Source organism: Myxine glutinosa, chromosome 2, assembly GCF_964187855.1.
Source record: "Myxine glutinosa chromosome 2, kmMyxGlut1.1, whole genome shotgun sequence".
Lineage (NCBI taxonomy): Eukaryota > Metazoa > Chordata > Myxini > Myxiniformes > Myxinidae > Myxine > Myxine glutinosa.
In genome coordinates this window covers 12,933,809-12,959,375 of record NC_136262.1, presented here as the reverse complement: position 1 = coordinate 12,959,375, position 25,567 = coordinate 12,933,809, and the positions used below count along the sequence as shown (strand labels likewise).

The 25,567-nt window shown below is 43.8% G+C and overlaps 2 protein-coding genes across 3 annotated transcripts in view; both read right to left on the bottom strand.

Annotated features, from left to right (window-relative positions):
* Positions 1-2,573: 2,573 nt before the first annotated feature.
* On the bottom strand, positions 2,574-8,316 carry LOC137422032 (uncharacterized). 2 transcript variants are annotated; one of them, XM_068108715.2, is made up of 2 exons: positions 8,203-8,316; positions 2,574-4,480 (listed from the first exon to the last, which is right to left on the bottom strand). In XM_068108715.2, exons 1-2 carry the CDS (start codon positions 8,206-8,208, stop codon positions 3,548-3,550), a joined length of 939 nt encoding a protein of 312 aa, XP_067964816.1. In that variant the 5' UTR covers positions 8,209-8,316; the 3' UTR covers positions 2,574-3,547. The 2 variants fall into 2 exon arrangements, with proteins under 2 accessions (XP_067964816.1, XP_067964817.1); XM_068108716.2 differs by having other exon boundaries at positions 8,213-8,304.
* A 9,526-nt stretch (positions 8,317-17,842) lies between these two features.
* LOC137422414 (teneurin-3) overlaps positions 17,843-25,567 on the bottom strand; it is a 419,444-nt gene continuing 411,719 nt past the window's right edge. Inside the window, exons 27-30 of the mRNA XM_078772563.1 lie at positions 23,923-24,219; positions 22,193-23,804; positions 21,878-22,008; positions 17,843-18,915 (exon numbers count right to left, since the gene is read on the bottom strand). Of these exons, the coding sequence (XP_078628689.1) occupies positions 18,166-18,915; positions 21,878-22,008; positions 22,193-23,804; positions 23,923-24,219 (2,790 nt within the window). The 3' untranslated portion in view covers positions 17,843-18,165. The remainder of the gene's footprint in view (positions 18,916-21,877; positions 22,009-22,192; positions 23,805-23,922; positions 24,220-25,567) is intronic.

Sequence of the window (25,567 nt, the reverse complement as noted above, 5' to 3'; positions counted from 1 at the left end):
AAAACACGAAAATCCCTTTTTCTCTGCAACGGCTGAACAGATCGAGGCCAAACTTTGCAAGCAGAATCGCATACCCATGACGAACAAAAGTCAGCGAGCACGACATCATCCGACAAATGGTTTCAGAGTTATGACGTTTTTAAGCATGAACCTTTAAAACCTAGCTCCTCCCTCATTTTTGATCCAATCGAGGAGAAAATTCACAGATCTGTTCAGCATGTCAGTCTACTAAAATGTCATTTTAGAATTTGCGATAGGTCACGTGGTTTGGCAGATATCGTTAATTAAACGATTTTTTTTATTTTTATGGATATCTCTTGAATCGCTTTATTGATCGACGTGAAACTTCATACTGTAGTAGAAGTCATGAAGAGTAACAAGTGTGCAAAATTTCAAGATGATTGGATGTACGGTCTGGAAACTAGAAGTTGTTATTGCCTGAAGAAGAAGAACAACAACACTTTTATTTGACCAGGCCATGTGACATAACCACCTCACGAGCTAAGGGTAGCTCGAAATTAAATTGTCTTCGGATTTGACAGTCGCTAGAGGGTGTTAACATTCGAATGCAACAAATCTGGGCAAATTCTGATGAATTTTCGTAAAACTACACGATATTGTCATTTACATTGGAAAATAACATTGTAAAACTCTCCGCCGCCTCGGCTTATTTCTCGCTCTGAAGTTCATCCTGTCTTCAATTTTAAGGAGAAAGAGAGGTATCTGCAAGCAATGGTGACCTTTATTTTGTGGAAATCCGATTTACAATGACGAAGTTATCCAAAATCTAACATTTTAAATGGGTCGTATTTCCAAAGTGAATCTTCCACAGGTAAAATATCCACACGTGCAGGCACACCTTACGGCGTCAATTTGGCTCCGATTTCAAATCGGATTTCGATTGTCGTATTGCCTCGGACGAGTTAACAAAATACCACAACAAATTTGGTAACAATCATGAAAAATTTGACCAAGTTCGATCGACGGGATACTTCGTTCTACGCTGACATACGGCACGGGCCACGGATGACGTCATGCCACGGCAGGACGTTCTTCCACGGGTGGCAGATATCGTTAATTAAACGAAAATATTTTTAAAAATGGATGGGATGGGGGGGATGTGTGTGTGTTTGTGTGTGTGTATGGATGTGCGTGTGTGTGGATGTCTGTGTGTGTGTGTGTGTGGGTTGGGGGGGGGGGGGGATATGTGTGTGTGTGTGGAGGGGTTGGGGTGTGCATGTGGAGGAGGGGGGGATGGATATGTGTGTGTGTGTGTGTGTGTGTGTATGTGTGGAGGGTGTGTGTGTGTGTGTGTGTGTGTGTGTGTGTGTGTGTGTGTGTGTTGGGAGTGGGGTGGGGAGATGTGTGCGTGTGTTTGTGTGTGTGTGTGTGGATGTGTGGATGTGCGTGTGTGTGTATGTGTGTGTGGGTGTGAGGGGGCGGGTGGATATGTGTGTGTGTGGAGGGGTGTATGTGTGGAGGGGTGTTCGTGTGGGGGGAGGGGTGTGGGGGTGTTTGTGTGTGTGCATGTGTGTTAGGGTTGGGGGGGGGGGATGTGTGCATGTGTTTGTGTGTGTGTTAGGGGTGGGGGATATGTGTGTGTGTGTTTGTGTGTGTGTGTTGGGGGTGGGGGGGCTGTGTGCATGTGTGTGTGTGTGTTAGGGGTGGGGGGATATGTGTGTGTGTGTGTGTGTGTGTGTGTGTGTGTGTGTGTGTGTGTGTGTGTGTGTTGGGGGTGGGGGTGGGAGGACGTGTGTTTGTGTATGTGTGTGTATGTGGATGGGGGGTAGGGGGAATGTGTGTGTGTGTGTGTGTGTGTGTGTGTGTGTGTGTGCGTGTGTGTGTGTGTGTGTGTGTGTGTGTGTGTGTGTCGGGGTTGTATCCAAGGGGGTTGTGTCAAAGCATGTCCAATGAAAGTGGGGTTGTATCACAAGTGGGGTTGTATCAAAAGTGGGGTTGTATCAACAGTGGGGTTGCATCAAAAGTGGGTGCGAGTAAACCGGTCATCACTGCCAGCAGTTTTAAAGTGGCAGTTCTAGTTACTAATTATTACTTCACACAAAATGGTATTGATGAAATGCACAAAAATCAGATATTTGGCAACCAGACAATTTCTTTTAGCAAGAATAAAAACATGGTACAGTGCTTTATTTAGACTCGAAAATATAATTTGACGTGAATTCCAAGTATCCCCTCAGCTCCCCTGAACGTCCAGTAGTAGCACGGTCCGTATCGAAGGCAAAGATGGATATGCCTGCACCCACGTTTGATCTCAATTAAAGGTCACATGAGAAAGAGTGTGAGAGATAAACGAGAGATAAGTCGAAGAAAGAACTTTCAGATGCTTGTGACTGGAGTTATGATCTGCAAAATAATTTTCAGAGGGCAGATGACCTTTGACCTGTTGAACCCAAAATTGAATCAGTTCACTTTTGTATCGCAGTCGATACTTGTGCCAGGTTTGGCCAGAATCCCTTCAGTAGTTCACAGATTATCCCAGTAACGAAAATCTGCTATGCATGGTCGGACGGACAACCCAAAAACATAATGCCTCCGGCCTCTTCGGATGCAGAGACAAATTTTTATTTATTTATTTGTAACAAACCCATATTCAAAGCCAACATTTTCACATTCTGCAGTGGTACTTGCACACAGAATAAAGGAGGGACTGCAGATGTATTGGAAATTTTCTATCTTGAAGTTCGGGCAATGGCCTTGTCAAAAAATACTTCAATGAGCGACCCTTTTCTTTTTAGAAATGTACAGACGTGTATGTGTTGGGGGGAGTGTGAGTGGGGGTGTGGGGGGCACAAATGCCAAAAATAAATACAAATCATTCAACCTTCATGTGAAACCACCTACAGGTATATAACAGCCTTTGGCTAAAAGGATATGTTAAAGGAACGTACACTCTTCATTTTTAAGGAATGCCTTTGAGCTGTCTAGTCTGGATTCTGATCTGTCTCCTTGGGGGTTTTCATGTAAGACGATGCCTCAAGCTTGCGTCATCCTTTGGAAGTATGCTAAGCTGGGTGCCAATCTGCTCGCAGTAATTGGTGGACGTTGAAGATCCCCAAGGTGTCTTTTGCTGTGAGTGGGCGAGTTATCGGCGGTATCCTGGCTAAATTCCAAATCCCTGCCAATATTTTCGTCAACCCTGACTTGGCAAGGATTGTGAGTATGAGGGGTGAGTTGAGTCAACAGTTGAGCAGAGGCCTTAATTCTGCAGTGAACTGAAAACAAGCTGAGGGGATAATGATGAGACACCTAAATTGCGATAACCATCGTCATGAGGCTGGAAAAAATATTGCATGTATGTTAGACGTCTGCATAATAAAGTTTAAATGCATGAAGAACATTTTATATTATTTTTGTTTTTACTCTTCTTTTTATTTGTAGGCCTACACCTTTAGTGCATTTCAGTCTTGCTGAGGGGGAATTTCAATAAAAAGCCTGCAGTTGAAGGAGGACTCTCAGGTGGCAGACCCTACCAGGTAGGATTAATTGGGGCTTCTAAAGTAGTAGCACTAGTAGTAGTGAGGAAAACTCATGGAGGGACTGTATAATTGAGAATCGCTTTTCGTGCATTCAAAATTACGTCATAGCAGCTCTGCAGCCGCATTTGATGTTCCTGGGCTGTGCTGGTGAGGTCCCGGATAAGCCGTAACAAAGCCAAACGCCTTGCTAAAGAAAGGTGCGCGCGAGTACGTGCCCGGGCCTCTGACTCCAAGTAGAGACGCATTTTACAGAACCGTTGTAGTTCCGTGAACATTCCAGGGGAGCACTTTTCCATTAGGGATACCAACGATGGTTTCTTAATGGCTGTTGGGTCGGATATCATCTCATGCTCCTGCTTTTCGCCCTGCAAGCTTGGACTCTCACCTGCTGCATCATCTGAGCCCAAACACTTTGGTTCATGTTTCCCTTTTGGTGTTGAACATTCTTCAGTGTGCTTATCGGAGTTAAACGATGAAACAACTTGAAGGTTTTCCTGCTTGGCTGACTTCATGTGGCAAAGTTTTATTTCTTCACACTTATTGGTCGAGTCTTGTGCAAACACTGCATTCTCAGATGGTACGGGCCTTTTTTCTAAGACTGCCATTTTTCTTCTTGGTTCTGTCTCGAGTAAAACGTCTTCTTCATCTCTTGTTTTCTCTTTGGGTAAGGATGGAGTTCCTTGAAGCACATCAGGTTTGTCAGCATATCGTGTTCCAGCTCTGCTAATTTCTGACTTTGTAAGAAGGACCGAGTCCATAAACTCTTGCTGGGCTTGTAACAGAATATGTTGTGAAAGTACTGCAGAAACCTGCTGTTCTTGAGAACACAAATTCAAAGTGGTGGCATTTTCAGAGAACTCAGGATTGTTGCAGTTGTCATTACATACAAGAGGTGGGTCCAGAAGATTGTGATTGGCATCATGGTGGGCGAGCGGTGCAGAGCACGGAGTTGAATTCCGCTTCAAAGGTAGCATTTGCCTGTTCTGTAAACAAGACAAGTAAACGAAAAAACATGTTTTAGGGCTAAACACTTTTATATATTTTTAAAGTTTTAAACCTTTTTTTTTTTTTAAATAATTTTTTAAATTAAATTCTGATAGATTAAAATGTAGGGGAAGGCGGGGCAAGTTGAGCATAGGGGTAAGTTGAGTCACCACCTCCCAGCCAGTTATGAATGAGTCGGACTTTGTGGTGGCGCCATCTATAGATGCCCTATTGCATAACTCCAAATTCTGCCATATTGTTTTCTAAATTGAAACAGAAACCAGTGTTGCAGAGGGAAAAATCCAATTTTCAGCCATAAAAGTAAAAAGGTGTAAAACAGGTAAGTTCACGTTTCTTCCATATGCAGCATAGATATAATATGGATATCAGATGACAATTGTTAGTCCAGGTATGTGTCTCCATTCTTGTCATAGATTTTAATACGATGGATGCATAGAATATGTGTGTATGTGGAGACATCTCAGAAAGTTCAGACTGGGGCAAGTTGAGGCAGACCCTACAGGGCAAATCGAGCCATGGCTCAACTTGCCCCGTAGGGTCTGGCTCAACTTGCCAACTCATGTTGGTGGAGATAATAATAATTAGCATTTATAATGCGCTTTTCCGCAAAGGCTCAAAGCGCTTACAGAATACCATATTATTACCCCGGTCATTGGATACATTGCGAGCCTGCACCACACTGGGTGTACCATCTCCACTCCCCGGGGAGCATTCCTTGCCGTGCTGCCATTTCAAGCGCTCCGAGCAAAGTCTTTTTACTCGATTTGCTCGATTTCAAGCGCTCAAAAGATTTCAGAATCATTGGAATCTCCCGCGATTAAGCTAACTCCAAGGGCCTTTCACTCACTCACCGCAGGCAGGTTGGTGGTCTTTCCGTCTTCTACCGACTCCTCTCTGGCCTTGCCCCCCCAGCCCTCTCTGGGCTCTGTCCCCCAAATATTCCTACAGGTCGCACAAGATCTGCCTGCAACCCTCTTATGGTTAAACTGCCAAAATCAAGACTTTCTGCTCACCTTCACTCCTTCATTCCTCTTTTCTCCCGCCTCTGGAACAAACTCCCTCACTCTCTTCAATCCCACTCCACCCTCCAGATCTTTAAAACAGCTGTTCACCACCATCTCTTATCCTCCCCCATCCAAAACCTTGATCTTTTCTACCCCCGCTAATTTCGGTGCCCTTGTGTTTTATTCCCCCCCCCCCCTCCCCTTCCCACGCCTCCTGCCCCCAAGCCCTCTCCCTCCCACACTTCTCCATGCTCTCAAATGTTGTGGTTGTGTGCTTCCCCTTCTCTCCCCATCTTGTCTTCCGCTCCCTCTTTTTGTATATTTTGTTTGTCTGGTTGATTTGTTTGTGAAATAAATGTTAGCTCTTTCACGAGCCTCGATTCAGTATACAAAAAAACAAACAAACAAACAAACAAAAAATCATTCACAGAGGCTTTCACATCCTACCAGGTCCCTTTCACATCCTACAGCCTAAGTGCGTTGGCAGTTCTGCCCGTTGTTCTGGACAGCTTGTGTTCAATTGTGACTTGTCAGTTTGGCAGCTTAATTGACTTGATTTCTGACATGTTTTAGTTTTAGTTCCAGATCCAAATGATGAAGCTGGCATTGATGAGCAAGATATTGTGCCTTAATTGCCACAGTCTGACTGTTGGCCTTTCTGGGTGTATTTGGGACACTTTTGTTTTATTGTGACTTAAAACTGTGGCAGCTGTTTTCAACTCAATCCAGCTGCCACATTGAATTATAACCATGAACACAAGGCACATGTAAATATTTCGTTGTGTTGTAACAAGTACATTAAATATTTTTCAGGCAGACCAATTTTTGTACTTCAGTTATCTTTATTTGGGGCAATGATCAACTATTTGGGATACTTTTTGTTTAATTGTGACTTGAAACTGTGACAGGTGGATTGAGTTGACTTTTCTTACCACAGTTGACAATCTTGTTTTTCTATGAGAGTGACTCAATTTGTTCGTAACTGATTACTATAACCATGAACACAAGGTAATCATTTCGTTCAGTGTTGTAGAACTTTACAACATTAAATATTTTTCTGGCAAAACAATGGTTTTCTACTTTAGTTATCTTTATTTGGGGCAATGATCAACTTACCCCTATGTGGTACAACTTACCCCAGAGGTTGGATCAACTTACCCCTCAGGCGGGCAAGTTGAGCCATTTGGCATCCGTTTTTTCAAAGGTCACAGTGACTTTCAGTGTGGGGATAGAAAGTAAGAACTAGCTACAAAATGTTTCCCAAGGATTAAATTAGAAGGCAAGATACTCATTTGTGCAAGATAATCAGTAAGTTCAGTCCTAACATTCCAAGAACAAAAACTGGCTCAACTTGCCCCGCCTTCCCCTACCAGAAAAGAGGACCGTGGGCCAAATTTCAGCTCTCTGGGACGTATAGAACGGCTGAAATATTTGAAACGGGACAAACAAACAAGGTTCAGATGAATTTAAATAAAAGTTTGTAATAATAATAAAAAGGACCACTGCCATTTATTCAAGGATGCATTTCACCACCAAAAAATAAATAATAAAAAAGTGGTTTTAGAAGTTTATCCTTGAGTTGACCTTTGACCTCAAAAATAGTTAGTTTCCAAATTTAGTGACTCAATATGCAAATGCTGTTCGACTTTAAAGTCAATCGGATTAAAAATGACAATTTCAGAAATTGGATCTCAAAATGACCTTTGACCTCAAAATAAATAGGCTTCTTCGTTATGACCAACTCTACCATTTGGTGAAGTTTCGTGAAGATCGGTTTAAAATTTTGACCTGTAGTCTTTTGACAGACAAACACACAGACAGACAGACAGAATAACGCACAAGACCAACCAATATATTTGAAAAATCTTTGATTTTGCAAGAGAGGGGTGAAAAGTCTAACCTCCATTCACCTTCGGTGGCAGAGGTTAAAAAAGGCATCACAAATAATAAATATATCAATTACGTTTTGAAATACATAATCTAAGCGTTGTGTTTTATTACTGTTTTAAATACCTGGGATGTGAATGCACCCCAAATGGTTTATTTTCTCTTGGGTGAGAATGAGGGTTCAGGCCTCCCTCTGGGTACCAAGCAAAATAAATAAATATATATAAATTAATATTTGAAAAATTAAATAATGTGGAAAATATTCTTTAAAAAGTGGGACACCACAGACACCAAGACCCACTACTTAATTCCTCCCTCCAGAAACCATAAGTAGCAGCTGTTAACGCTTAGTATGCGTGCGCACGTTAACATGTCCCCCAACATGGCGGACACTAATGTGGTGACGTCAGAGGAAACTCGTCCGTACATTACGTCGTTCATGAAATGTACAACCCAATAATTCGTTACCGCAAGTGAGATTACAATATTTAGTAAATGGCGCGTACATTTACATAAATGACTGTCGTGCTGGTAGTAGTTTATGTGTACATGCATTCCCCTCGCTGCGTATGACGCTCTTGTAATATAACATGTACTATTGTATATAGCAGCCTACGATGTGGACAGTGACAACCAATTAAACAATTAAAACGTCAAAATGGATGAGAACATCAGAACACGCAAGACATTTTTGATTTAGCATCCACATTTTTCATCTGTCGCACCGACCGCAGGTATAGATAACCTGGAACCCAAACACGACGCACCAGATAATGTCCAGGTAAATCGACAGATTTCAGAATCCTTACCAGCATTTACCTCAGTGAACTCTGGCGGGCGCGCCGCTGGACGTTTACCTCAGTGCGGACAGCCTCAGCAGAGCGTACACACATTCGCGAAGGAATTTCATTGGGGAGAAATCTGCATTCTGGTAACTGATTATTTTTGGTATAACATCACCCCATTATAATTATATTAATAATGTTAAGCCTCAAAGATCTAAAGGAATACATTAATCAATATTTTGAGAAAAACAATTTATAGCTTTGTAATGACACCGCCAACTACACCACCATAGCGATCCCACAAAACCTCGCTTTTCATCTGCAGGCCTACCTGCGTTTCACGCCACGGCTCGGCATTGTGATCGGCCCAAGTTAATTCAAGTGTATATATAATGATGTGTATAATGTATAATAATGTGTATAGTGTATAATGTCTATTTTATAAAATGGTCCTGCGCTTGTGGAACCGAGTTCTCGTTCGCTCGCCCCCGCGCAGCGTCACTAGTCGGGGTTTGCAGTCACTTCTGTCTGTATATCGTCATCAAATTTTCAGCAAACCTTTACTATAACAATATGCAGAAGACAAATTAATAATTTGATGACAATTTTAAAGGGCACCGTCACATAAAATCGTAAACTTTCATCCTATTGACCTGGAATTTTACGAATATGCGGGGCAGACTGAAAAGGTAGACAGAGACCGACAAACAAGGGATTCAGGTAACAATGAGGGGGTAAGGGAGGACACAAGGGATTAGCAAGATGGACATGTAAGCAAGATTTTGAGAGGGGTGGGGTTTGTGTAACAGGTGTGGAAAAGATCATGGGTTTGGATGGGGTATGACTTGAGATGGTGGTGAATAGCTGTCTTGAAGACCTGGAGGGAAGAATGAGATTGAAGAGAATATGTAAGGTGGTTCCACAGGTGGGAAGAAAAAGAGGAATAAATGATTGGAGGTGAGAGCGGTTGTTCTGGATTTAGGCGGTTTCACGAGGAGGGCTTGCTGATGGACCGCGTGCGACCAGCACATACCTGACGGGGGTGAGAGGCAAAGGACGGAGAGGGCACAGGGTGCAAGACCAGAAATAAGGCAGAAGAAGACAGAGAGACCACCGACCTGTCAGTCATGGCGAAGTGATATGCCCATCGACTCAGCTTCATTGTGATCTCAGCGAGAGTGATCATTAATATGTCAGTGATCCAATTCATCGAGTGTAACCTGTGTTCTATCAAGAAGGTCAATGTCACAAAATCATCAATTTACATCTGATTGACTTGAAATTTGAGCAGTTTCCATATTGGGTCACTGAAGCATATTGCTTTTGAGGTCAAAAGGTCAAGGTCGCCTAAAATCGTCATTTTTAGCTTACCTGGAACGAAGTTCAGGGGAGCTTTTGCGATGACGCGCCGTTAGTCCATCAGTCCATCAGTCAGTCCGTTGTCCATCAGTCCATCCGTCAGTTAGTCAGTTCGTCGTCCGTCAGTCAGTCAATCCATCAGTCAGTCCATTGTCTGTCAGTGCAGCAGTCAGTCAGTCAGTCCATCCATCAGCCCATCAGTCAGTCCGTCGTCCATCAGTCCGTCAGTCAGTCCGTCGTCCATCAGTCCATCAGTCAGTTCGTCGTCCGTCATTCCGTCAATCCATCCGTCAGTCCGTCATCCATCAGTCCGTCAATCCATCCATCAGTCCGTCAATCCATCCATCAGTCCGTCAGTCAGCCCGTCGTCCATCAGTACATCCATCAGTCCGTCAGTCAGTTCGTCGTCCGTCAGTCAGTCAATCCATCGTCCGTTAGTGCGGCAGTCAGTCAGTCAGTCCATCAATCAGTCCATCCATCAATCCATCAGTCAGTCCGTCAGTCAGTCCGTAAACACTTGAAACTTCTCCAAAACCCCTGATGGGATTGCGACCAAATTTGGCACAAATTATATTTGTTGTGGGGTTTACCGGGACCACAACCTTCATCACCCGTGATGTACCAAAGTTTGTTCAGGGCATGAAAAAAATCTGCCCCATTGGGGTCTAGGGGGGTTGCCCCCCAAAATAGGTATTTGCTTTCTTCTCAGAAACTACACACGCAATTTCGATGAAACTTCACCATAACCTTCATCACCTGTGATGTACCAAATATTTGTTCAAAGCAATAAAGAAATTGGGGTCTGAGGAGCTATACGGGGTTGGGTGAGAGGGGGGGGGGGGGGGGCAGGGGGGTTGCTCCCCAAAATAGAGGTTTTTTTTCTTTGTTTGTTTAAAGTCTTTTGATTATATTCGTATGATTCTACATGCTGCCCTGTCTTCCAGCAACCATTTAATTTGTTTTAAAATACCTCTAGTCAGTGCAGTATACTGTTTTTTCTACCAGGTGAGTGCCGGGGGTATTGCCCCTATGTGTTCGAGCTGTTTTCCTCACGTTGAGCATACGGAAGAAGAAGTCCGAATTCTAAGCGGACGCTTTGCATTTTCAGATGGTTTCTAGGTACTTGAGCCACCGAAAGCTTTCACCTCTGTCTGTGTGTCTATGAACAGAATATCTCAAAAAGTTAGGTATGTGACAGGTACGAATTGATTAAATTTTGGTGAAGATCCAAATATGGATTCGGATACGATAACATTTTGAGTGATTTTTACCATTGAGCAATGGAACCAAAAATGATACAGTCCCTATAGAAAGTCTACAGCCCTTTTCAAATTGCTCACCTTTTATTTCCTTATAACCTGGAATTAAATTGCATTAAATCGGGCTTTTCCACCTTTATTTACACATCGTGACCCACAACTTCCAAGTGAAAAACAAATTCTACAAATTAAAGAAAATTTATTTAAAATACAAAACGAGTAGAATATCTTGGTTGAATAAGTGTCGACCGCCCCCTCCCCCCCCCACCCACCAGAGTTAATACCTGGAAGCATCTTTGACAGCAATTGCAGCTGTGAGTCTGTTGGGACAGGTATCTAGCAATTTTGCACACCTTGATTGGACAATATTTGCCCATTCGTCTGAACAAAACTGTTAAGTTAAGCTCAGTCAAGTTGTGTGGGAAGCGTTGATGGACAGGAATCTTCAAATGATTCCACCGATTTTCAATTGGATTTTGGTCGGGACTCTGGGCCACTCAAGGACATTTATATTTTTGTTCCTTAGCCACTCCAGCGTAGCTTTGGCTGTGTGCTTCGGGTCATCGTCATGCTGAAAGGTGAACCTCTGTCCCAATTTCAGCTTTCTTGCAGAGGGCAGCAGTTTTCCTGCAGAATTTTTCTGTATTTTGCTCCATCCATTTTCCCTTCTTTCCTGACAAGTGTGCCAGTCCCCGCTGATGAAAAACATTCCCATAACATGATGCTGCCACCACCATGCTTCACAGTAGGGATGGTGCTCTTTGGGTGATGTGCTGTGTTGGGTTTGGGCCAAACATAACGTTTTGCATTCAGTCCAAAAAGCTCCATCTTTGTTTCGTCAGACCACAAAACTTTTTGCCACATGGCTTCAGAATCTCCGGAGTGGTTGTTTGCATACCTCAAATGGGACTCAAGGTGGGCTTTTTGGGGGAATGGCTTCCTTCTTGCCACCCTACTGTACCAGCCAGACCTGTCGAGTGCTTGGGATATTGTTGTCACATGCACACAGTGACTAGTCTTTGCTGTAAAGGCCTGTAGCTCTTTCTGAGTCACCATTGGCCTCTTGGTGGCCTCTCTGATCGGTCTCCTCCTTGTTTGGTCATCCAGTTTGGAGGGACAGCCTGATCTAGGCAGGATCTTGGTGGTACCATATGCATTCCACTTCTTAATGATTGTCATGATTGTGCTCAAAGGGATATTCAAGGTCTTTTAAATATTTTATCCCCATCAGCCATAACATGATCTGTGTCTTTCCACAATTTTATCCCAGAGGACTTTTGAAAGCTCCTTGGTGCTCATGGTTGAGTCTTTGCTGTGAAATGCACGACCCAGCAGACAAAACCAAATTTTATTCTGAAATAATCAGAATGACTACAATTTAACACAGGTGGAGGCCAATCAACTTGTTGTGTGATTTTGAAGGTGATTGGTTACACCTGAGCTAATTTACAATTGCTATAAGAGGGGTGGTCACTTATCTCACCAATATATTCCTGTTTTGCATTTTCAATTAATTTTCTGAAATTTGTTGAATTTGTTTTTCACTTGGAGGTTGTGGGTTACGATGTGCAAATAAAGGTGAAAAAGTCTGATTTAATTCACCTCCATTCCAGGCTCCGAGGGAACAAAAGGTGAAAAATTTGAAATGGGGTGTAGACTTTCTTTAGGCAATGCATATAACATGATATTTCAAAAAGTTATGGATGGATTATGACAAACTTGGTGGATGAGTTGAGTGAGTGACAAGAACAAGCCGATTCGATTTTGGTTCAGGTCCGGATTCAGATCTGACCTACCAGTGGGATGCAAAACATAAACTGTTCAGCCTGGTGGATTTGCACCCATCTAGTTTTCATCGTGAACAAACTGTTGATTTGCTGTGGTGTGGCTAAGTCTGCTGTTATTACCATTGACCTATTAGGGAAGCAGAAACAGGTGTATTGGGTGCATGAATTACCACTTTTCCTGCATGTGGTTGGGCCAATCACCGTTCAGCTATCCCGGAAGTACACCCTTGGTGAAAAGGGTGGTGTGAACAACACCTTCAACCACTCTGAGAACCCATCAAAACAGGTGAGAATATCTGCCTGACCGATTAAAAAACACCTCGCTTTGAAATTTAAATGATTAAATGTAAATAATGACATATTTGGATATCGATTTTTGAACAAATTCCAAATTCCTGCCACATTCAGTTAAACGTCAGGCCTGGACAGCAGATTCGTGAAAGGCTTGTGGCAAAAGTATTCGCTTTGGCAAAAGTATTCCATGCTCATTTATGATCAGACGTTTGCTTGGACAGGTTTATAGGTTTTGTTAAAGTTGTTGATCTTGCAGGTGAAAATGGATGTAAGATTGATATGTTTTTCATGCTCTCGTTTTTGACAACTGTTATAATGATATATTCATTATAACATTATAACATTATAACAGCCTCTTCTTCACCATCCATGTGAGGGAGATTATACTTGGCCACCTCATAAAAATGAAAATATATATTGTTGCGTTTCTGAGAATGTACATATATGATCAATAAAGGTTAAAGGTTTGCCCCCATAGTTATTCCACAAGCAACACGTAGGCCACCTTAGAACATTAGTTATGTCATAGTATGTGTGTAGGATAAGGTCATTTCCATGAGTGATACCTGCGTTGTGTAAAAGAAACAAGCTTAGGTCCCGTTCATTTTGCGGCCCACCCTCCAAATCGACCTCGTTGGGCAGCATCCATCCCGCGCCATGATTCGGCTAATCCACATTGTTGGCCGGCAGCGTTAGCTGCCAGTTGCTCACTCAAACCAGTCAAATGCCACGAGGTAGGCCTGGAAAAGGGGCGGAGCATGAGGTCGGGGTGTGGCCACGTCAAGCAGCATGTCAAGGGCAGAGCCGGTAAGAGCCAACAACCAACCAGGGCTCAGTGGGCATGGCTTAAGGGGCGTGGTAGCAGCGCGGCTGGCAAATTCCAGAGGGTTCGCTGGGCGGCGATATATAAGCGCACACACAAAGCCCTTCCACAGGACTGTCCAGGACTGGCACGATTCACGCATGAAAGTGGACTGACCGTGAAGACTGATCGCATTAAGAGGACTGCGTGGAGACGTCTGAGTGTGCAAAGAGGCCTCGTGAGGAAAACGCATTAAGTAGCGCGTTCGAGCTGCCGATTATTACGTACGCGGTTGAGCCGCTAGTGTAACCGCCAAGCCAGCCTACCTTCCGCCCGCATTCCGCCCTGTAATTGTCCGCTCCACGCAAACGACACGAGGAGAGTTCCTGGCCGCTGCCGCCTGACCATCTACACCACGGTACGAGTCGAGGACCGGAGTGAGCTGCCTGGACGCCATCATCCCTGGACCATCAACCCTGACCATCTACATCCCCGTGTGAGTGTGTCTTTGTGTGCGGGCCCGTTTGTCCAGGGATAAGTTAAGACAGCATACATAAGCTTCACTGTGTGTACTTCTCCTCCTTCCTGTACAAATTGTAATAAACCAATCTGTTCTTCCTGTTTCTTCCTAATTCGACCGTATCAGTCTTTTCCTCCATTGGGTAAGCGTGGCACGATTCGGAACCGCTCGGATCGGGTTTAGTACCTGTTAACGGCCCGGATCACGACTCGCTATCGCTCGGTATTTCCACTAAAACCGTGGTTTGGGCAGGGTTATTTCCTTGCTTCCTGGGAGGCGTTGGTAATTAGGTATTAGGAATTCGGCCGACAACCCTACCCAACGCTGACCGGAAGGAACGTCATAGCCCCGGATCACGTCGGCTAGAAAAAGACAAGGGGATTAATCCCCCCTTGGTAAAGGGGAAAGGCCGACGTTGAGATCCGCAACAATATTTTCTCACCCTGAATCGAGTTGGACGTCTTCTGAAAACACCTCTTCATCTGGATCATCAGAAATGATCCACAAGATCCAATGGACACAGTTCTGGTTGAGATACATCAAATAACTGATATGCAGAGAATACACTGGTCGGTTTGCCATTGCTCCTCTCAGCTGGAGTCAGGGCACCAACACACAATGGCCTACTCTTTTTCAAGGCGCAATGAGATGTTTAATGTCCACCAGGATATATGAAGGACGGTGCACCCAATTCGATCTGCAAGGCACCTGGAGGTGATTGAGCCTTCGGCCCGATCGCCTCCAGGGGAGCAAGGTGGGAAGCAGGTGCACTACGGTACCTCAGAGTGGGGATCCATACTCCTGGATACTTCAGATACAAACCTGTTACACTGGAATGAGTTCTCAGTCGCTCCCAATGGCCACTTTGCCAATGTTTTGCTCTCCCACATCACCATACCAGGTATTTGATTTGGGGATATTCCGGCAGGTAGGAGGCCATCAAAACAGATCGTTTTATTTGAGTTCGAGTTTCTGGAGCAGGTATGGCATTTCCATGTACTTTTGGCATTGCTTACTTTATATCCACTACATTCACACAATTAACCTCGTCTCTCAGTTTACCACATCTTTCACATACAAGATTCGAATCCAGTGTTTTTACTGACACAACATCCAAAATGTTTCATTATTACCTGAGATATTCCAAATGATCTCGGCAGGAGTTATAACCGTGCAGGTTATAATCATACAATGACTTACACATAAATAAATAAATAAATAAAACACCCATGAATCTTTCACGTCCACAGCATCAATTTCGTTTGGACTGATTGCTTTACAAGGAGGAAATGATGCTTTGGATGGGGTGGGACATCTATCTCTAATGTCCATTCCTGTCCGAAGTAAATGATTCCTCGTCTGTCTTTGCTACATTTTACTTGGTGAAACCCATATTTAAGTGTTGGTTAATTATTGGCAACAATTTGTCGATGTAATGTATTTGTGTCTCATGGAGTATACCTTTGTTGGAACCCATCTGTGGATCGGTCCCATCGGCCGATGGGTCTGACCCATCTGTGGATGCACGAGAAATGACAATGCAGACCCATCGGCCGATGGGTCTGCGCCATCTGCGGATGTGTTGTTCACCTTGAAGGAATGTGTTGACAGAATGGTGCTCTTCAATCAGGTACACAGTCATTGGAATTACATGTGGTAGGAATTTAACAGAGATGATTTTTAAATGTTTTATTTAACTTTTATTTTTAAAATTTAAATTTTATTATTTTATTTAATTTAAATTTAATTTAATTTAATTTAATAAAAGGAATTTAACATTCCCCTCCGCCATTATCAGAAGAACACCTAATGTTTTGTATGAATGTTGAGTATGTTATGTAAAGCTTTACTAAAACTGCCATGTATCTGTTAATTACAAAATGTATTGACAAAATGTATAAATAGATGAAATAGATAATAAAACATTTAAAAATCATCTCTGTTAAATTCCTACCACATGTAATTCCAATGACTGTGTACCTGATTGAAGAGCACCATTCTGTCAACACATTCCTTCAAGGTGAACAACACATCCGCAGATGGCGCAGACCCATCGGCCGATGGGTCTGCATTGTCATTTCTCGTGCATCCACAGATGGGTCAGACCCATCGGCCGATGGGACCGATCCACAGATGGGTTCCAACACCTTCATGTATCTGGGCTACGCACTCTTGTGGGCCTTGTTCGGGCCTGTTGCTGAGTTTTCTCTCTTCCCGTTCGTTCATTCCCTGCTTGATGTTCTGATGCCAGAATATTGCTTTTCTTTCCTCCTCTGTCGCCTCACTCTTCCATGAGCCTCAATTTTGCAGAAAAAAAAATCCTTGGGGTGGAAGGATGAGTAAAATAAAAATTTGAAAATAATGAAATAAGCTGTAAAGGAGGACTGAGAAAAGTGATAGAGGGTTGGAAGGAGATACAGGTAAGGAAGGATAATGCATCAGGCGTGTACGCAGGGTGGTGTAAATAGAGCGGGGGTTTCAAAGTTACACAATATTGCATATGTAATATGTAGTTTTCTTTGTATGTAATATGTGGTATGTTTGTAGTTTGCATATGTAATATGTTTCTCATGCTTCACATCAGATCATGTATCATGCTCTATACAGAGCGTCGGTTTTGCCAAAGCAGTTTCTTTGGCTAGGGTTACAATCCTGGTCAGGTTGCCACTCTGAAACAGGAAGTCAGGAATTTGGAATTTGTTAATGGTGCCGGCGATAGCTCGCCTACTCTCCACGAATGACACCGGGGATCTTTAACGTCCACCAACGAATGCTGATAGACGGGATGCCCATTTAACGTCTATCCGAGAGACACACCTTGATATGAAGGCCCTGCCTGTGAAACACTGAGATGACAGTTTATAGCCGGGTCGGGATTCAAACCTAGGCTATAGGCAGCTTACAGGTGTGTGTGCATACCTTTAGATTCTAGTCCATCCTGTCAGCCTTTCATGCTTGGTTTGATGTGGGTTTTCATGGCCTCGCCAATCGGGCGAAGCCCTCTAGAACAGTGTTTGTCCATCCGTATGTATGTCCCCTCAAACATATACCAATCAGAGCTGAGGATCTGGTCACATGACAGGGTGATGTGATTACGTCTGATGTCATTACGGCGGTACGGCGGCTGACTCTCCACACACTGCCATTTTGATTTATATGCCGTTCAGGACGAACATATCATCGGACCTGTCATATATCTCAATCGCCATGCTCTACCTTTACATTTTTCATTCAGTGTGAAACACAAACAACCCGATTGTTAAAATGACCATGAAATATCGAAAGCATCGGCGTTACATCTCTTCCAACAAAACGGTACATACCCAACCCTTGTGGGGTATATAGATTACAGTAGATCTTCCCTGAGTTCTGCAAGTAAAACTTACCTCATGGATGTCGGGATTCCTCCAAATTTCTTTGTTTAATGTTATAAACAACATTAGCGACTGTTTAAAAAGCTAATTATACGTGTTTGTGGTTTATAATATTTTACAAGCCCGGCTACGCCGCTGTTAGACTTTCGGTCTTGTTTTTTGTTTAAACTTTTCCCCTCCTTGAGGGAAAACCTTCATGTATAATGTCATCTCTTCATAAATAGTGCAGAAAAGATTAAAAAGGCATTTTGATAACTTGCCTTATTTTATGGAATATTGTACATTTCATTGCAAAATAAATACTGATAAAACCACCATATGAACATTACAACGGCAACAAATACTGGGGTGTGCAAGTCACCGGTCTGCGTTTCGTTTTATGTAAAAATTCAAAAACCGGACAAATAACAATTCATAAACAATCGCATTGTACTTCATCGTTAGTATGTTTTGTACAATACCGTCTACTTTAAAATGTTACACTCCTGTAAACATTTCCTAACTTTAATTCACACACAAAGTCTCTTTTGTAAAATTATTGTGTTGACATGAATAACAAAACGACTCCTTTCCCAGTTTGTTATTTCCTGGATCAACTGCGTTCTCTCTCCTTCTGCCTGAGAAATTTGATATTGCTCGGGCTGTCGGCGAACTCTGGAAATTGCTCCACCGACAAAATGTAGGAACCTTCATAACCGGGCACTCGCCCGGAGCTCACCAGCTGGCGCAGTTCTCTGTCTGTCCAGTGCTGTTTGCTATGCTCTCCGTCTTTTGCCAGTCGTTGTTCCTTGGCCCAAGCTTGACTAATCGCTCGTTCCTGGGCTAATCCAAGCACGCGTGCCCGTTCCTCATCGACGCTGGTCCCATAACGGACATTTATCAGCAGCAATCCGGCTTGCAGAGTGATGTCCGTGTAACGACGACCGTGGCCGCTGCTGACTCCCAACGATCTGATGACGGTGACGTTGACTCCACTCTCCAGGATTTTCCAGCCTTTCGAGAGGCCCAGGACTCCCAAGTCCCACTCCGCGGAGCCCACCTTCACGAAGTAATGCCGATCAACTCCCTTCACGGTATAATGTAGATGTTCCAGACAGTGGGAGTTGTTGAGTATTATGGCGATTTTCCTGCTGTCCTCGCTGGCGATGGCGCTTATAGCTGTGCGAATATGACCGTGACTATTTGCCATCATGGCACCTTTCCCCAAGAGGGACCCAGCCATCACAAATCGCTGCTGCGGAGCTCGAGCCGTCCGTTTGAACAGGAATCTTGGGGGGAAACTTCCAAGTCTTGCAAAGTCGTTGAGCCTTTTGTGCACCATGCACTCGACCCAGCTGTAGGTCTGAGTCACAAGGGGACATGAAAAAGCATTAGCTTGAGGACATCACCTTTATGCTAACACTACACAGTGCTTTCAACTCTGCTCTAACAACTTAGTGATATAACAACCTGTGAGTTATGAGACTAAAGGCAGTCTAAAAGGGTATACAGAGCTCATACTGGGATCAATAGTTCTTATACATCTCAGAACCATTGTGCTGAAAACCATATATGTAAAACATTTAACACCTCAAACTACATTGTCCTCCAAAGTTCCATGGAAAATGTGTGGGATCAGCTTGCTTATGCGAGTGGAGTTTCCCAACGAAGGCAGAGTTGAAAGATGGCAAAAAGTTCCACCAGGAAGGACCCAATATCCAATTTTGAGTTTCAAAAAACTCCTCTTTTTACCCCTGTGACCCAACATCCCCACTCTCTGGGTCATGAATCCAGGAGTCATATCCAAAAAATCGTTACATATTCAATGCTTCCCCAATGTTGATTGGATTTACGTTTTTATTTTAAAAAAAAGTTTAAAATTTTCCTGCAATTGCATTTTTTGGTATTTCACCTTTTGACCCTGCTGCAAGACCCCCCAAGGGGGGGGGGGCATGGCCAACAATAATACTGCTCAAAACTTATTGCCATGTGGCATTGATAACTACCAAGTTTGCTAAATTTCTGTACAACCGTTTGGGAGGAGACGGCGGGACGGACAGACAGACAGAGCCGATTACAATATCCCCCCATTTCTTTTTCAAAACGCGTGGGGATAATAACGTTAACATGAACAAAACTGGATGAATTATGCACCATTTCATGCACCATTTACAGCTTCTTTCTATCAGGTGGACACCAAAAGTTATAAAAGTTCCAAGATGCACAAGGACTTTACCCTGTGTATGTAGCGTGTGATGGCACCATGAAGAAAAATAAATAATCATCATCCTGTAATTATCCTGAACATTGTCATGGGGACCGCAAGGCTAACCCCCGCTCTTGCAGGGAAAATTGCCTTTAAAATGCCTGTTGTTGTTGTTGTGTATCCTGTAATTATCCTGGTGTTAGCTTAGAGGTTAGGGTGCCGGCTTGGGATCCTAGGATCCTGGGTTTGTTGGCTTCGCGGTTAGGGTGCCGGCTTGGGATCTGAGGATCCTGGGTTCGTTGGCTCAGCGGTTAGGGTGCCGGCTTGGGATCCTAAGATCCTGGGTTCGTTGGCTTAGCGGTTAGGGTGCTGGCTTGGGATCCTAGGATCCTGGGTTCGTTGGCTTAGCGGTTAGGGTGCCAGCTTGGGATCCTAGGATCCTGGGTTCGTTGGCTTAGCGGTTAGGGTGCCGGCTTGGGATCCTAGGATCCTGGGTTCGTTGGCTTAGCGGTTAGGGTGCCGGCTTGGGATCCTAGGATCCTGGGTTCGTTGGCTTAGCGGTTAGGGTGCCAGCTTGGGATCCTAAGATCCTGGGTTCGTTGGCTTAGCGGTTAGGGTGCTGGCTTGGGATCCTAGGATCCTGGGTTCGTTGGCTTAGCGGTTAGGGTGCCAGCTTGGGATCCTAGGATCCTGGGTTCGTTGGCTTAGCGGTTATGGTGCCGGCTTGGGATCCTAGGATCCTGGGTTCGTTGGCTTAGCGGTTAGGGTGCCGGCTTGGGATCCTAGGATCCTGGGTTCGAATCCCGGTCAATCGCTGAATTAACACCAGGGGGGTTGACTCAGCTTGTCATCCTTCCGAGGTCGGCAAATTGAGTCCCAGTTCACTGGTAATTCCCTGTGTGTCACAAGAGGCGACAAACAGGGTTGGCGGCAGGAAGGGCATCCGGCTGTAAAACATTGCTTCAAAAAGGGGACCACGGTGCCCGAAAAAGGCCAACCCCTGCTCTGCGGGGAAAAATGGCTTCTAAAGGTGGTTAAGATCACACATACGCAGAGACGAGTGAGATAATATGTTTACTTTATCTGCCAAATTATTCCATACAGAAAACTTACTATTTTTAAGAATGTTATAAAGGACAAGGTAGTAGGTTGAAGACAGCAACCGCCCATATTAGTACTAACGCTCGGACTTAGGAGTGTTAAAGTGGTGCCTGGAACCATCTTACACTCTCCGGGTCAGGATTGCTGGTCTTACTTTCTGTCTGTCTCAAACTATCACTGCCGGGCTAGCTTCAATCTCTCTTTATTAAAACAAACATCATACACTTTTCATCATACACTTTTCATCACACACTTTTCATCTCACACACACACACACACACACACACACACACACACACACACACACACACACACACACACACACACACACACACATCACACATCACACACATCACACATTTTCACTCCTCACCTTTATATTTTCTCTCTCTCTAATTTGTCTTTGTGCAGTTATTTTATTTAAGGCCTGGCCTCAATGAGGACTATGTGGTCCGTGACTGGAGCCTTCAACATAAAAAACAAACAAAACACAAACAACAGGCACTAATAACTAATGTAACGTGTTAAATAAGGTGGTGTATCAGACACTGCATCAACAGCGGGAAACTTCCGATTTTTTCTACAACCTTTAAAATTTCAATTTTTTTTCAAATGCATATTATAATTGTACACTAGAGCACAAATCGCCTTTTTGGAATTATATCAAAACCATTCCGCTTGGCAGTACTTAGCCAAAATTTTACGTCATCGCGACGAATCAAATTTGTTGCTCGTAAACTCCACACTCATGTCTTTGTTTCTCAAGACAGCACGGGATAAGGTGTTCCATGAACTCTCCAGTTCTGACTGTATTTGAGATAACCCATGAGTTTTTCTTTGTTTGTGACTTAACTCAAGCTCTGTTTAATGTAATACACAAGAATTTCATTTTGACAAGCTGGATAGTGAATCTAACTTGCTGCAAATGTTACGTCAAGAAGAGTCAAAGTAATTTTCCAAGTCAAATCTTAGAACTCTTATATCTTAGGCATAATTACCCTTTTTCCTTGTCATTTACCTTGATGTTGTCTTGTACATCTGAAATGAGATATTGCTTCTGCGGGTTGTAACTCTCCAAATATCTCTTATGGAAGTGTGGAATCACATTGTTCAGTTGGATTCCAAACATCTCCAACCACGTGTTTGTGTCTGTACAGATAAAATTGGATTTAGAGTCAAATACAGATAAAATTTAGGGGCTAACCCCCGCTCTAGCAGGGAAAATGGCCTTAAAATGCCTGTTGTGTGTTGTGTGTCGTGAAATACTGAATGAAATGCCAAATTGTTCCTGGTTATTGCTTTCATCAATAGTTATGGTAGGTTGATGTCTCACCTTGCAAAGATTCCGTGGAATGGTGGATTATGCTCACTGGATTGTTGTTTCTAAACATATAGAGATTGAAGGGACGTGGGTAACGACCAATGTTTTTCCAGATTGAAATGTCAGGTGACGTCCAGCGACCAGAAAGCACATCATAATCCCGGTCGTGAAAATGCACCAGGTGGGTAAGGGGGTCATAAATACCCCCGGAAAATCCGATGGGTATCTGAAAGTCTGGGTTCGAATCTGAATATATTTCCCCGTAGGCCGTATACTGCAGCTGTTTGACGAGCATTCCCGAATGGCTAAAAATGGCAAGTGGTGTGCCAGATACATCTGCAGCCACGTAGAACTCTTTTCCACTGCTGAGTTCCATTGCAAAAAGGTGTCCTTGAAGGTCATAGTACAAGGCGATGATCTCGGATGTAGAATGATTGTAAAGGTGGGTCACCCGATCAAAATGCAAAGGGTTCGCATAGAAATACTGCAGGTTCTGATTGGAGTCCGTTTTCCGAGATACCCTTCGACCCAGTCCATCATAATAATACCAAACGGTCCAAGCTTTAGTCTTGCTGTATGCTCGTAGAAGTTGACCTTTGGAGTTGTAGTCAAATATATCGTCTCCCCTCTGTCGTAAAAATCCATCATCATCCATCACATAACGGACATCCCCGAGGCGGGTGAGTCTGTCACGGAAGTCGTAACTCATTGGCATGAGCCGACCATGGCTTCCAGGGTTCAGGAGGTGCAGATTACCGTTGAGGTCATAACTGTAGCGCCAGGTCACCTTGGAGTTGATGGAAACACTTTGGAGCTGTCCATCAGTATCGTATTCGTAAGTGTAACTGGTGCTGTTTGAATAGGGCCCGATTTTAATCTCACACGTCTTCAGTCGATCTTGAATGTCATATTGCAGAGCCATCCAGAACATTAATGACCTGTAGATTTCATACTGAACTTCTTTCACTCGCCCATAAGTGTCGAAGTATTTCGTCAGTGTCATAACGGCTGTCGTGATTATCTGATCAAGGTCATAATAGATTACAGAAAACTTCCCAAACTGCTCTACTTTACCTAGAATTTCATCATAACGGTACAAATCGATGGGAAGTGGTACATCGTTGATGACACTTTGCAAGTTGGTGATACGTAGGTTGCTGTCGTAGCCGTAGTCGAACCGTGCTCCAACCATCCCGTCTTCACCAAAACGTACCACCTGTCGATCAAAAAGGGGACCGACCAGTCGATAACGAATAGAACAGGAGAACGTGCCCACTTGGAGACTCACCAACTTCAGTGCACCCGATCCCTCATCGTGGGTGAAAGTAACCTGCGTCCCATCATACATCACCGCCGTGGGACGGAACATTCTGCCATACCGGAAGAGAATGCATCGCCCAGTGCCGAGGAACGCGCGATACACGAGAAGGCCTTCTTCTGTGTAATCCTCAACCAGTAAGGTCGTCGTCTCTGGAGGAGTGTACACGTTGCGGTAGTACCCGATGGAGCGAATGGTACCCAGCAGGTGGCGAGCCATTGTGGGCATTATCACAGATACAAGGTGGTCCCTCTTGTCAAACTCAAAGATGTACCGTCGTTGGCTTGGCAGACGTAAGATGCTGGCCTGAAACAGGAAGCACCCGCAATGATTTATATCCAATACGGCACGGTCAAGATTGAAGTTTTAACGTCACATTATGTCAACAGCATTCGTACAATATGACAATTGGCAAAGCGTTTACCTTCTCTGGATAAGTGAAGGTCCACATCCGACCATCTGGAAATGTGTGAGAGATCACCCTTCCAAACCCATCATATTGCAACTGCTGGGTCGACGCACCGTGCTTAGCTACGAGAAGCCTGCCCTGCGCAGAGTACGTCAGGTTGAGTGGTTTCAGTTTGTTTGCAGTTAACCAGAGTGCTGGGAGGCCTTGGCTGTTGTACGTCACATGCATCATGAATTTCCTGTGGTCATCATAAATCTTCTCGGTCCTTGTTTGTCGGTTGTAGTCAATCGACAGGATATTTCTTCCGTTGACCTGCGAAGATACAGTTCAAAGAAAAAAAATAAACATTTAACGATAATCTCCTTGATATTGCTGACCTTTATCTTGTCTGACATGAAAAATAGAAAAGGGATTTTCTTGCAAATAAACAGATATGGCGGACAAAGCATCATCAATCTGTGGTAAGACTTATAAAGGGAAGTGAAACTCTTCCTGGAAAGAGGTAGATTTACAGGGAAGTTGGTGAAATTAGGTGACTGGTTGGTGAAATTATTAGTTATTATTAGTTGGTGAAATTAGCTTGGCCTAATGTAAATGTTCCTCTCACAGGATTCTCCGAAACATCTGTCTCTCACTGGTTATTCTCTTCCGTGTTGCTAGGCCCCTTCTCAATCCTAGAGGTGGTGTTGCCGTTAGATGACGTCAAGTACTGCAATTCTAACTGTCCATTGTCCCCACTCCTAGCCCACAACTGGTATGCCTTTGGCTGCACATTCATCTCCACAACCAACCTTGGCGTTGCAGCTAAAGCCTTATTACCCTCCGCACATCAACGGAAATGTCCGTATCAGAGCAGCACCAGACTAGATTTGGATGTGATGAGACTTACGATGGAGTAGTTTAAGGCACTCTCTGCTCTGCTTCAACACCTTAGCAGCACTGGAGTAACAGCGATGTGAATGGCTCCTCGATTTGATGCGAAGTGATAAAGGTCAGAGTTCATTCTACAACTATCCGCACACACGCCACTATTCTGAAACTGTATGTTCATCAACACATGATCACATGAACATGTTCTCGTACACGTCGATACCCGCCATATTTTCATGCCATTATGTCGCAATGTATTGCACAACATGGCATGCACAAAGGGCATTTCCTGCTAATTCATGTGGCAATATCCAGCGACTACGTGTGACTGGTAACCTCGCGACAAATATGGAGACGTTCTGGTCGACGTGAATGGATCCCAGGTAATTTGATGCAGCCATTTTACGAGTTTGATACTCTGTTTTCAAGGTGATCTGAATGGATGTACAACAACGCACTATTCTGTTGCAGCACTGGAACTATGATCCGGAGGGTTGATGTGAACAGGACTTATGAACAGAAAAGATGTGAACAGAACCTTTGTCAACTCTGTGGCTCTGACCCAATCTGTTAACTTACAAACCATGTTCCATCTACCTCTCTTGTTCCTGCTCTGCTCCTCTTGGCTCCTCTGACCATGTTATTGTCAAAGCCCATATCTCTCTGGCTGTTGTGAGGGAGCAAACTCAATGATGCAAAATATGGCAGAAACTGCAATCTACCCTCTCTCACACAACGATTGGGCTGCCATCTTCACAACATCTCATATTTATTATGCCCAGGAATAATT